At 40.2% G+C, this 14,159-nt stretch overlaps 1 protein-coding gene across 1 annotated transcript in view; it reads right to left on the reverse strand.

The window, feature by feature from the left end:
- The window catches only part of LOC136875010 (uncharacterized), a 318,959-nt gene that overhangs the window by 279,998 nt on the left and 24,802 nt on the right, over positions 1-14,159 (reverse strand). The window contains exon 2 of the mRNA XM_067148729.2: positions 11,170-11,321. Within this exon, the coding sequence (XP_067004830.2) occupies positions 11,170-11,321 (152 nt within the window). The remainder of the gene's footprint in view (positions 1-11,169; positions 11,322-14,159) is intronic.

A 14,159-nucleotide genomic window follows, 5' to 3' on the forward strand; every position in this document is an offset into this window, starting at 1 on the left:
TTCTCATGACGTGACCGTACCATCGGACCTTTCATACTTTCTCCACGATTGGGACAAAAACAAGCCTTTGACGCACATTGTCATTTGTTGCTTGGTCGTAGCGTGTTAATCCTAGGGACCACCGCGGCATTGTCATCTCCAACGCGTGGAGAACTGTCCCTGTTTCCTTGTCCAAGTTCGGCATTCTATCCCATATAGGGCTACAGGGCGCTCCACTGTTTCATACATTTTTTGCCTTCAAAATCCAATTTCCTTCGATTAATGGTTTAAGTCGTTCGTTACATTATCCTTTATCAATGATGTTATTCGTTGAAATGCGGCACAGAGACTGTGTACGTCAGAACATACAATAAAAATCTTCACTTTGAGATAATTTTGTCTATAATGGGTTCATTCATATAATGATTTGTAAATGGAAAGTCCTGCGATTCTCATTCTACGTAAAACTGTAAGGTTAATTAAACATTGTTAGGGGTGGTGAATTTTACTGTTTCAAAATCAGAAACTTAGCATTTTAGTTTGTATTTCCTATTTAGCATTTTGTATATATTATACACAATTTGAGTTGATTTTGATAAACAGATAACATCTTCCGATAATATTAATGTGAAATTAATATCTCTTTCACATAGTGCTAAGAGTAAAATAAAAATACATTAGGGACGCGCAGCAGTGAGCTTGCATTCAGGAGAAATTGGGTTCGAACCCCACTGTCGGCAGTCCTGAAGATGTTTTTCCGTGATTTCCCATTTTCAAACAGAGGACTCTACATCGAATTCCAGCCCTTTCCTTTCTTTCCGTCGCAGGAAACCTTCGATGTGTTAGTGAGACTTTAAATCACTAGCAAAAAAAATGTCAGTGGCACTATTGAAGTTAGTCATAGAACATAGAACTATTGCCATTTTTGTTCTCTTACATTTACAATATTAAATGTAGGCTTTTCACTGAAATATCTTTCATCATCTAAAATCTTGATAGTACCCGAAACAAATTGCAGGAAGCTTAGGAAAACCCAGGATATTTGAATTTTACAGACAACAACATTTGAAGGTAGTCCAAGGGTGAACAAACTCCTCATCTTAAGTTTCCAACAGAAAGAAGGAACACAAAGGAATTTTTTTTAAAGTAGTAGATTTCCATTTTATATCGCATTTTTTTGCTATTTGTTTTACGTCACACCGACACAGATAGGTCTTATGGCGACGATGGGATAGGAAATGCCTAGGAATGGGAAGGAAGCGGCCGTGGCCTTAATTAAGATACAACCCCAGCATTTGCCTGGTGTGAAAATGGGAAACCACGGAAAACCATCTTCAAGGCTGCCGACAGTGGGGTTCGAACCCACTATCTCCCGGATGCAAGCTCACAGCTGCGCGCTCCTAACCGCACAGCCAACTCGCCCGGTCGCATTTTGGTATACATTTCACATTGAGTACATTTCGCACCTTATCTTATTTTCAAAACACAATAAAAGTGTTTTACATGTCGTAGAAAAAAATTCAGAAGTACAAGCATTTAAATCATCTATACTATGATAGATAGCTATTGCAAAGAATCAAAAAACCTGTTCATGACACTCCCACAATTAACTGAGACATAAAACTAAAAGCTTGTTCAGTATTTTCCATTTCTCTATCAAGTCCATATATCGAGGAAGATGATTCGCAACGGGCGAGTTGGCCGTGCGGTTAGGGGCACGCGGCTGTGAGCTTGCATCCGGAAGATAGTGGGTTCGAATGCCACAGTCGGCAGCCATGAATATGGTTTTCCGTGGTTTCCCATTTTCACACGAGGGAAACCTGCGACTGTACCTTAATTAAGGCCACGGCCGCTTCCTTCCAACTCTTAGCCTTTTCCAATCCCATCGTCGCCATAAGACCTATCTGTGTCGGTGCGACGTAAAGCCACTAGCAAGAAAAAAAAAGATGATTCGCTGGTAACCCTATGATTCTCCTTAGTCTGAGGTTGTTTCCGAATAGGTAATCTGAATGTAAACATATTAACGGCAATTGTGGAGATAATAACTACTCGATAACGCTACAAAAAAAGTCATGTTGGAGTAATTTCAAGGGTAAAATAGCCTATGCAGTAGAAACATTATATTACATTACTGTAAAGAGATTCATAAGCCTTTATATTGATAACGTGGTCAAACGGACCGTAAAGGTCTACTTAACAAACAGCAGCGATGTAGCGGAAAGTGTAGACGACACTGTGGATACAATCAGGTTACGAGGGGACCACAGCGCCTAGTAATTTATTTTGAAAGCTCTGGGCATATTGAATACTAGTACCACCAATGTCAATCAGTTTGTAAAGTTCAGACTGTAGGGAGACAAGCAACATTGAGGACCAGAGGAAAGCAGTGCCAGTGGAGGAAAACAACACGAACGTATAATTACACTCTGAAAACAAACTAAGATCTCTACCTTGAGCGGCACGGTACGTACATCAAAGAGCAATCTCGAGCAACCTTGTCCAAGTAGACTCTACTTGACACAGCGCGACTCCTTAGTTCCACTCACACCGAAGTAATTGCACGGCGTCTTGAACAAAGGCTGGTCGTCATTTCGAGAAATACTAGTCACAAATCTGAGGAGAATACAGAAGTCTCCCGTTCCACATTATATTCCAACTGAATTCAATTACAATATTTCGATGAATGACGTCGGTCGCTCTTTGTCAGATATTAATGTGCCTGTGCTTATTACTAAATTGGCATTGAATCAAGTCGTACCAGACTATGATGTTTTCTTAATATCTATTCTCAATGTTGTGTGTTCTATTTCTAACACAGTCGGTGGGCATTTAGTTTGAAATGCGACAGACCGGTGTCAACGAACTTATTAGCACGTTAAGAACACATTTAAAGGCAAAACTTCACCACTCTGGCGCCACTTAAGTCTATAAGAAGTCGAAAGTCCGTTGGACAGGTAACATACCAAGCGAAATCTATCCACTGGAGAACACAAACGAGTAGTATGCCTCAAGGCAGTCTTTTAGCCCCAAATATTATGTTCAACATTTTTGTATCCTGATGACTTGTCACTAGTTTTTAAAGTTAAAAATGATCGTATGGCAAGCAGTTACCGAGTGCAAACATTTTAACTCGACTCCATTTACGCGTTGTACGTTCTGTTTTGCTCTACCAGATGACAGAGAAACCACACTTTTGCTCAGAGATCTATGGCTGAGTTTTAATTAATTTTGTCAGATAAACACAAAATGTGTCATCAGAGGTGTTTCACATAATGACATCATATGGCATGGATTTTCTTCCGTACTCTAAAAATCCAACTACCTCTGCTGGATTTAAACGTGCGATCTTGGTATCCAAAGACCGATACACCACCACCGATCCGCAGAGGGAGCTATATATTCTCAACGGGAATACATATCAATCCACTGAATATCACTTGACTTTTTCCTTGTAAATCGTACGTCAATACGAACAAATTCTATCAAAACTGCATCCATCACAATTTCATTTTACAATACATCCACTTGGTATGTACATAGGGCTATTTGTCCCATCCGGCTGTCCTCAGTTATAATCCTACTTTGTATTAATTTCAACTTTTTAACTGTAATATTTTCTTACTGAATTACTCCGCATGTATGCGAATGCTAATCCAGAAACCTGGACACTCTATCCTTTGAGGAAAAATTGCAATCTGTTCAAATGTATGACTTTTTGGCCCCGGAACATATCGAAATATGGAGGCACTTACAATGACGGTGCAGACCTTCGTTTCGGGATAATTGGTGGCTAAACGGTAAGTCGTATCACAAAACAGAATGCACAATCACGTTTCAATTTCGAGGGATCTACAACTTTGGTCCTATCGCATATTGTCGTATCTCGATCCCTTATACGTTAGATAGAGCTATATTTCTCAATTTTAATTTTGTACATTTTACACGTATATCTTATCGTTTGGCACACTTATAGAAAATATAGAATCATCAAATGCGGTATGCACATAGACACGACCAGTGGTCATATGTTAGCCAAATTTTATCATTTAATGTTATTAGCTTTACGTCCCTTTAACTATTTTTACGGTTTTCGGAGACGCTGAGGTGCCAGAATTTAGTCCCGCAGAAGATTTTTTACGTGCCAGTAAATCTACCGACACGAGGCTGACGTATTTGAGGACCTTCAAATACCACCGGACTGAGCCAGGATCAAACCTGCCAAGTTGGGGTCAGAAGGCCAGCGCCTCAACCGTCTGAGCCACTCAGACCGGCAATTTAATGATTCCAGCTGCTGCATAAGTATCCGAAAAAGAAAATGTGTGAAAACTGTACCCAGATTTCACCCTATTTAATGCTTCTAATTCAGTCTAACTCATAAATAAATGTCATAGGACCAACCATGTAGAACACTAAAAGGGGCGTCTGATGACGGAATCCGTTTGTTGATATGATCTACCGTTTAAAAGCAGTAAATCTCGAAATGAAGGTCTGCACTTACAAACGTGCTCATGCTTATGTATATAAATAAAATTCTAGGGGATCTGCTGTCTGTAACTTCGTTTGATTTGCCAATTTTTCAGACATTTGTCCGATTTAGGTCAACTCAAGGCCGTATCAGTAGTTTTAAGCTTTCGTGTTTGTTTGTTTGTTTGTTCCACCATCACGGCGAAACGGCTGGATAGATCTCGACCAAAATTCACATATAGAGTATACTGATCCAGGGGAAGGTTTAAATATGCATATGGTTTAAAACACTGAATAGAATGGGGGTTTATAGGGAAACAACAACAGTTTCCTTCCATTTTCTCTTATACTATTGGTTTTCTGTAAAATCCGTGGACTACATGCGAAACATCCCTTATACGTTACGTCCCTTTGCTATATACATTATTTCGCTTGGTCACTGCGCACTCTTTCCTTTGAGTGAGTATTCCAGGCTGTTCAAATGTATTACAATTAGTCCCCAAAAAATATCGAAATATGGAGGCAATTTCCTCGACGGATCAGACCTTCGTTTCATGGTAACTGCTTTCGAAACCATGTCATTTTACAAAGCAGATTACACAATCGCTGCTCAATTTTAAAAGATCTTCAACTTCGGTGCTATGCCTTATTGTCGTATCTCGATTCTTTATATTTAGGATAGCGCAGCATATCTCGGTTACAGCAAAATCTCTCCAACTCGAGTGGGACTATCGTTAGGAAAAGGGGCCTGACATTATAATGAAAACTACCCATATCTATTGCAAATGGCAGATGGTAAGTGAGCCTGACGTTATTGTAGAAACTACCGAACTCGACTGTGAATGACAGGAGGAAATGTGACCTCTCATTATCATCTAAATTTCCCCAACTTGCACCTTACGTGTGAAACAACGTATGGGGTCTTGCCCGTTTTGTTTCTCGGATATCGCTATGAGACGTGAAATTTAATATAATCTTACTCACTGCGTGTGCAGTAACTTACGTATAACTCCATATACAAGGTATAATACCGTAGCGAAGCACGGGTACATTTGCTAGTATTTAAAAAACTCTATATAGCCTATTAAAAGAGTTTACTAAAACAGCTTTGGCAAATCCGTCCGTCCGTTCTACTGGACTGATGTGCTTCATTTCTGTTTTATTCTCTCCGGAATTACCTGCCGGTGAATTATGAGACATTGTTAGGTCTCAAGTTCAGCCAACTTCGAGTAATAATAAAATTAAATCATTAATTGATTACTCCAATAATAACTGCAGGCGAGGGGTTACCCTAACACGCAATTACATTCTGTACTTGGCAGGTTACTAAGCGACTAATACTTTAATTAATATTCGGATCCAATTGTGTGATTTTCATCCTTAGTAATGTTAATGTTAAAAATGTTAATAAAAATCCTTAGTAATGTCATTGTATGCAGCCATGTTTGATTTCTACCTGCCAAGCCAGAGAGTATACATTTTCTCTGATCATGGAAGAATATTATTCTGTTCTCTTTGATTCCCTGACCTTCCCTAGATTCTTAATATACTCAATAGATGGCACAACTTAGCTAATAACGTACACGCTGCTAATAGAAAATATCGACGTACGCACAAACGGTAAAGTATCAAGTCCACTAGCCTTCTGTATGACCATTACCAGCAATATAGCGCTGGGACAGCCTCTTGAAAAAAGTAGTGGTCTACTTACCCGAACCAGTATTCAGTCATGGCCAATTGTATGTCGCACTATCTCAGGCAAGATCGTTTGAAAATATTAAGATCCAGATACGCCCAAATGGTCAAAGCGCAGTGAATACTGTATGGAAGGAAGTGTTATAAAATACATGTACCGGTATTAAATGTTCATTAAACTATTGAAAATGGCAGGCGAAACAATACGAGTGCGACAGGCATATCAAGACGAGTTATCTGGCTTCTTTATAACTTATAACGAATGCAGCGGAGCAGCACGGGTCTACTAGTATTATTTAATTTACGTCCCACTAACTACTGTTTTACGGTTTTCGGAGACGCCGAGGTGCCGGAATTTTGTCCCGCAGGAGTTCTTTTACGTGTCAGTAAACCTACCGACACAAGGCTGACGTATTTGAGCACCTTCAAATACCACCGGACTGAGCCAGAATCGAACCTGCCAAGTTGGGGCCAGAAGGCCATCGCCTCAACCATCCGAGCCACTCAGCCCAGCACAAATTACATAGAGTCATTGTAGTCTACACTTTAACCTCCTGGAGACAAAGACGACCAAGTGTTGTACACTTAGTTCCTTTACTTTCTACTCCTCCAAGGGCCTTCGTGACGTGTACGGAGAAGAATTTGCTGCTAATAACAAAAATCCGTATTTCCACCTAGAACCTTCGGCTGCCACACATTTCCCGTCCTATGAAAAAATTTTTCCATGGCTGGTTTAATCTAATAGCCAACGGCCGTAGCCGTGTTGAAACACCGGATCCCGTGATATCTCCGAAGTTAAGCAACATTGGGCGTGGTCAAGATTTGGATAGGTTGCCACGCGCTGTTGGTGGGGGTAAGGAAATGGAGGAGCGGAAAGGAACTGGCCACCCTACCGCACTTAAACTCCGGCTCAGGCACACCTCTGCGGAAGTTCGGACCTGACTTCGGGCAGAATACACCCTTACCCTTACCCTTTAAATCTAATCGAGTGAATTCGTATCCCTATATATTTTTCTGATACCACAGTTAAACTGATTCCTATCGTTCCTAAATACAGAAGACTATTAAAATTTCTGTGATAATAATTTAAAACATCTCTTCAGTTACGAAATTTTATTTCCTACTATACGGATAATTCTAGTGCAATCAAAAATACTTAGCAAGACTGATACTTGAAATTTGTTTGAAATACTTGTAAAGCAATATACAGAGAAAATTTGTGATGATCAGAAAATTAATGTTGAATAAATCCTCATAACTGCATAACTTTTGGTGGTGCTATTTGAGGATCCAACCAGCCTCTGGGCTGATGACCTAACAGACAGACACAAATTGTAAGCAATACTTGCCACCACTGTGACGTGCTTGCAGAGGCTGTTTTAAAGCTCAAACGTGGAAAGTAGGGAGAAACGTTACGTGTCTCATTTATTATTATAATTACATGCTGTATCGTGATAACGCTTAGTTGTGGGCGTGGTCGAGATGCTGTCAACTGTTCGTGATACATTTCTTCGTGACGAAGCGTCCTTCATAACCACGCCCTCTGAATAACGTATTTCCTCAGAAAATCTCGGCAACTCCTTGAAATAACGGAACACTTACTGTAAGAATTACAGTAGGCCTACCGAACTTTAAGCGGCATATACATGAGATGCCCTCAACACGACAATGCGCGTCGTTTTAAAGAGAGATCTGGAAATTTTAGGAATGTAGGCCTACTTCTCGAGATAAATTTAGTCAAAATGTGCTCAAAAGTAAGATTCTGTTCGAATTTCTTAACTCGAAATTCACCACCTCATTCCCATTTTTTTTACTAAATCAGACAGGTACTCTCTGTCTCAGAGAACTTGAGACTCAGCATAAATACAGAATGCGTATAGCGCTACTGACTTCAATGAAAAATTCGCTACATCACTCATCAGTTGGACCTTCTGTTTTCTCCTCTTCCAATACTCTTTCCCCCAGCCCCCGTCCACATAAGTCTGCTGGTCCCTGTGTTCTTCCTACTCATAAGTGACGAAGGAAACATTTCCCGCTGGATGGCTTGCCGAAACTGCGGATGGTCATGTACGAACACATGCAGGATCCCCAATTGTTTCAAATACGACTTGTCCGAAGAGATCCACTTGTTCCTGGATGCCTTACCTCTCCTGCCACAGTGATGATCCTGTTGGTAAGTCTGCAGGGGTTCGTAGAAGACCAGGCGCCATTTTCTTATGCAAGTAACGAGGTCTTTCTTCTATTTGTATAGCTCATCGTTGTGCCAAATTCTTTAGGTGCCTCCCTCTTCTCGTACGGGGTCCGGTATTCTCCTCAGGATCTTCCTTTCTTTGAGTTCTAGTTTCCTGAGAGGGCCTTTCCAGGTCATCACGAGACACTCAGAGGCGTAGAGAACAGATGGTTTTCCTACCGCATTATAGTGCCTGAGTTTGAAGTTCTTGGAGAGGTACTTTAATGTGTAGCTGCAGGAGTGATAGCCCCTCTCAAACTTGGTGCACAGATTACAAGATTACTTTGTAAAATTAACCTATGTCTCCCTATCTCTCAAGAGTTCATTGAAGACACCAGCAACGCACGTGCTTACAAACAGATCGTTCACGATCGAGTCCCTCACGAAGATATGTTGTGCGGCTAGAACCGTATGAATGCCGGGGCTGCTCTAGCTCGTTAACGGTGCTCCCGTATTCTGCAGTACCGTGCAGTGCTGTAATGAATTTCTTCACGAACATGTACTGATTTTAATGAGTAGCATTAATAAAAATGAAAATAAAGTATTTTTCGTGCGAATTATTTGCACTCATCACGAGTAATTTAATTTCTGACTTGATGGGGTATCTATTTAAGTGGATACGAACCCTCTCTCTCACCTAGCCATGTCTCTAGATATCTGGGTACAGAGTAGATGACCCCTCTTGCAGTTTTAGACCACATCTCGTACCAGCTGTAAGATGACTGGGCTGAGTGGCTCACACGGTAGAGGTTGCCTTTCTAAACTCAAGCTGGAATGTTCGACCTTGGTTCAGTGCTCAAATACAACAGCCTCATATTAGTAGATTTACAAGCAAGTACGAATTTCATTCATATGTACTTCGTTATAATGAAATACCAGTCAACGGTTTCCTGTGGGAGAAAATTCTGGCCACTCAGCATCTCCGTAGAACTTTAAAAGGAGTAAGTGGGACGTAAAACCAATAAAAATGGTCTAACATCAACAAGCCTGATGTAATCCGACTTCTGAATCTAGGAGAACGTCAAGGTATGAAAGAGTAGTAGGAAATGGTCAGAAATTGAGTGAGTAGGTGTCCAACTGATGTACGAAAACATCAGGCATTCTACGGTACTACTGTTGAGAAGTTTTGGACCATCATGTGCCGACCTGTAGTTCAAATCAAATAAAACTGCTTCCTAAAATTCCAATATACTCGACTTAAGTAAGATCTGTCATTGTTGCCTACTTGAATAGTTCCCTGACTAGAAATTGAACCCACATCCTTTCAAGTGCACCAAACACGCTTTTACTGCTTTTACAAATACCCATTTCAATGGTACAGTATTCACTGTGAGTTTGCGAGTAACCTTTTATCAGTAGAATCTCGATATGCACTCACGGTATCTTATATTAATCACGTTTTTATTGTATCAGTACAACTGCTGTTGCAACATTACTGCATTTCTGGAGCAGTATTTTACTTCAAAATGTGCGGGGCCTATTGTAATTTCAAGTCCAGGTAATTCCAGTTAAACTACCAGGCAACAATACTGAATCATGGAGTAAACTTCCTGTGTCAGGGTTTCCGTACTGTGGATGCTGAACTACCGTCAAAGTGTTCTACTTCTAGGATAATATTCTCAACCCACATTCATTCTTCAGTAGCAAGAGCAGCATGATATTAAGTAGGATATCTCATTTCCAAATCTGTGAAAATTATCTCATTCATCTTATCGAGTAAGGGATTTGTCTGGTAATTTAACTGGAATTATCTGGGCTTGGAATCACAATAGGGCCTGCAAATTTTGAAGTAAAATACTGCTCCAGAATGTATCTAGAGAGGGTAAACCTTCAGAATAACAACTGATAAACAGCTATTCTCAACTTAGTTTACTTCTGGTGAGTGTGGTGAGAGGAATTCAATATTTAATAAGAAATGTATCAGATAACGCTTTTAATGTACGTTAAAGGTACATGACTATGAATTCGTTGCATACCATTTCCACTTCACTTTTACCTAATAAGTATATTTTAGACTATAGATGTTACTTAACACCCAACTTCACATTTTAATATAGGGCTTATACAAATTTATCCACAACAGGCTATTTGATTCAAAAATGTCGAAACATACTAAGAACACTTTTGTACTTTCTATTATGTTCTACTAACTTACCAAGATGATGGAATACCACATTACAATGTAAGAATCAAGATGTCGGGATTAAAGCACAAATTTACGTCCCAAGTTACTTTGGTGTATTAGTTAACAATGCTTGAAAAAAGGAATAGTGCTATCCCATGCTCGGCACAGCAATTTTATGGCTATCAATTAATTTACCCTAATCCCAACTAATTGTTAATGCTGGCCACCTAATACTAATACCTATTTCAATGGCACAGTATTCACTGTGAGTTTGCGAGTAACCCCTTTTATCAGTAGAATCTCGATATGCACTCACGGTATCTTATATTAATCACGTCTTTATTGTATCAGTACAACTGCTGTTGTAACATTACTGCACTTCTTCTTCTTAGTCTGTGCCTTCTCCTCGTCGTCATGGAGTAAACTATTCATAACTTTCTCTTCCTGTATGAGGGTTTCCGTACTGTGGATGCTGAGCTACCGTTGAAGTGTTCTACTTCTAGGATAATATTCTCAATCCACATTCATGTTTCCCTTCCATCTTACTTTCTTTGAACAGGTGCATTGGTTGCCATTTAGGAAATCTGATCTGGGCTAGAAAAGGCTTTACGGAAGCATTCCCAATCTCAGAATGATTGGAGGCTACACCGCACTTATTATGTGACAAATTACTTACCGTCTTGTCGTACAGCTGGTAGAGGCGGAGGCAGTAGTGACATCACGAGGGCGGTGGTCACAAGCGGAACAATGCCGCAGCGCCAGGACCTCAGCGACTCCATGGGTTCACCCCTTAGCGGCAGCACACATGAAGAGACGGAGCGGGGCAGCCTGGACACATACAAAAAAACAGGTGCGTTAGTTCAGTAGGTGATTCTTTCCTTCCTTACACATGCATATTTAAGAAATACAGTGCAGCATTCTCCAAATAATAATAATAATAATAATAATAATAATAATAATAATAATAATAATAATAATAATAATAATAATAATAATAATAATATTAATAATAATAATAATAATGCCGGGCGAGATGGTCGTGCGGTTATAGGCGCGCGGCTGTGAGCTTGCATCCGGGAGATAGTGGGTTCGAATGCCACAGTCTGTAGCCCTGAAGATGATTTTCCGTGGTTTCCCATTTTCACACCAGGCAAATGCTGGGGCTGTACCTTAATTAAGGCCACGTCCGCTTCCTTTCAACTCCTAGGCCTTTCCTATGCCATCATCGCCATAAGATCTATCTGTGTCGATGCGACGTAAAGCCACTAGCAAAATAATAATAATAATAATAATAATAATAATAATAATAATAATAATAATAATAATAATAATAATAATAATAATAATAATAATAATAATAGGCATAATAATAATAATAATAATAGCGTGTGGCCTCCGAAGAGCCTTTCGAGTTGTCGCCGTTTAGGCGACCCACGCGTATTTGAGGATGAATACTAATGATGGACGGCAACACATACCCAGCTCCCCGAACCATAGGAATTAATCAATGGAGGTTAAATTTTCGACGCAGCCGGGAATCGAACACGGAGCCTCTGGACCAAAGGCCAGCAGGCTAACCATTAAACTATGGAGTCAGACATTCTCCAAATGGAAAACTGCTAGTCTTTGAAATGTCTTTCGCAGGTTACCTAATTCGGAATTCGAAATAAACTATCAGTTGTATCACAAAGTACTTTTCATGCTGCTTTTGAAGTAAGTGGATATAAATGTAATTGAGCTGAGGTATCTCCCGATCGAAGATGATTTTCCTATTTCAGGTCTAGGTACGGCCCGTGGTCAATGCCGATGAACTTTAAAAATGATTTCTGTGATGATCAATCTGGCAAAATTATAACTGAGCCTACACAAGGAACGAAAGAATTCCTATACGAGCCCTAAATGTATCTAATGTTTTCAGATTATATCAGTCTACAAAATAATATTTTATCTCGAAATTCTAAAGGATACTTCTTCACCAAACATAACAGAATGCCTTTTGAACACTTATTGATAAAAACAGTAGTTAACTAGCGTTTGTGAGATTGGTTACTAACTGTGCATCACACAATCTGAATCAGATTCGTTGGTGCATTCAAATATTTTGGAATCAGAAGTAGCCTAAAGGTTGCTAATTTATTAATGAATCCTTTTATTTTCTCCCTTGGAACCGAACGTTTAACATTCATGATTATTCTTGTTTTGCCGGCCCCACCGTGTAGGGGTAACATACTTACCTCTTAGCCAGAGGCCCCGGATTCAATTCCCGGCCAGGTTAGGGATTTTTACCTGGTTCTGAGGGCTGGTTCGAGGTCCATTCGGCAAGCGGAATTAGAATTGAGGAGTTATCTGGCGGTTCTAGAAATCAAAGAATAACGGTCGAAAGGATTCGTCGTGCTGACCACACAACACATCGTAATCTGCAGGCCTTCGGGTAGAGCAGTGGTCGCTTGGTATGCCATGGCCATTCGGGGCTGCTGCGCTGTGGAGTTTGGTTTTTATTCATGTTTTAGTAAAATTTTAAAAACATAATTAAAATCCAGTACATTTTACAAAGTCAAGGTTTAAGCATGGCTATGTTAATGTTTAAAATGAATAACAAATATATATCCTTTTTTCTGGAAATAACCATTAATAGTTTTATTCCGTCTCCTTCTTACACTATGTAAATCTCGTGTATAATTCAATAACAATAATAATAATATTTATTTTTCTATTTTGGAGTTTGTTTGGCCGGTGCAGGTCAACTCACTGGATCTTGGATCGGCACTTTATACAGTTTAAGGCGTTATCTGGACGTAAGTTGGTCTCCTTCAGGTTTAGATCAGCCCCTTCGTCGATGACTTTTAAGGTGTGTGCGATCCTGGCTACAGTAGAACGTGCTGCTCGTACCATACCTTCCGTGGTTTCCCATTTCCACACCAGGCAAATGCTGGGGCTGTACCTTAATTAAGGCCACGGCCGCTTCCTTCTCACTCCCAGCCCTTCCCTGTCCCATCGTCGCCATAAGACCCATCTGTGTCGGTGCGACGTAAAGCAACTAGCGTACCATACCATCGAAAACATCCTTCTAGAATTTCTTCTTGGATACGTACAACACCTATATTCTGTCTTAAATCATTACTGATAATATACTTAAAGTGTGTGAAACCGAATGTCCAGCGTAACATCCGCATCTTCATAACATACACTAGTTCTCAGCATTATTAATTGCTGGCCAGTAGCCTACTCAGTTCCATACAGACTACTACTACTATAAAAATACTACTACATTTTTTTGATAGTTGCTTTACGTTGCACCGACACAGATAGGTCTTATGGCGACGATGGGACAGGGAAGGGCTAGGAGTGGGAAGGAAGCGGCCGTGGCCTTAATTAAGGTACAGCCCCAGCATTTGCCTGGTGTGAAAATGGGAAACCACGGAAAACCATTTTCAGGGCTGCCGACAGTGGGGTTCGAACCTACTATCTCCCGAATACTGGATACTGGCCGCACTTAAGCGACTGCAGCTATCGAGCTCGGTCTCTACTACTACTACTACTACTACTACTACTACTACTACTCCTACTCGTATGATCTCAGCTACCTTGTGTAAACATTTTGTTTTGGCACCACCAGATGGAAGAGAAACAGATCTCCTTTCGGTGATATATGGATGATTTTTAATT

The sequence above is a fragment of the Anabrus simplex genome, chromosome 1, assembly GCF_040414725.1.
Source record: "Anabrus simplex isolate iqAnaSimp1 chromosome 1, ASM4041472v1, whole genome shotgun sequence".
In the NCBI taxonomy this organism is placed as follows: domain Eukaryota; kingdom Metazoa; phylum Arthropoda; class Insecta; order Orthoptera; family Tettigoniidae; genus Anabrus; species Anabrus simplex.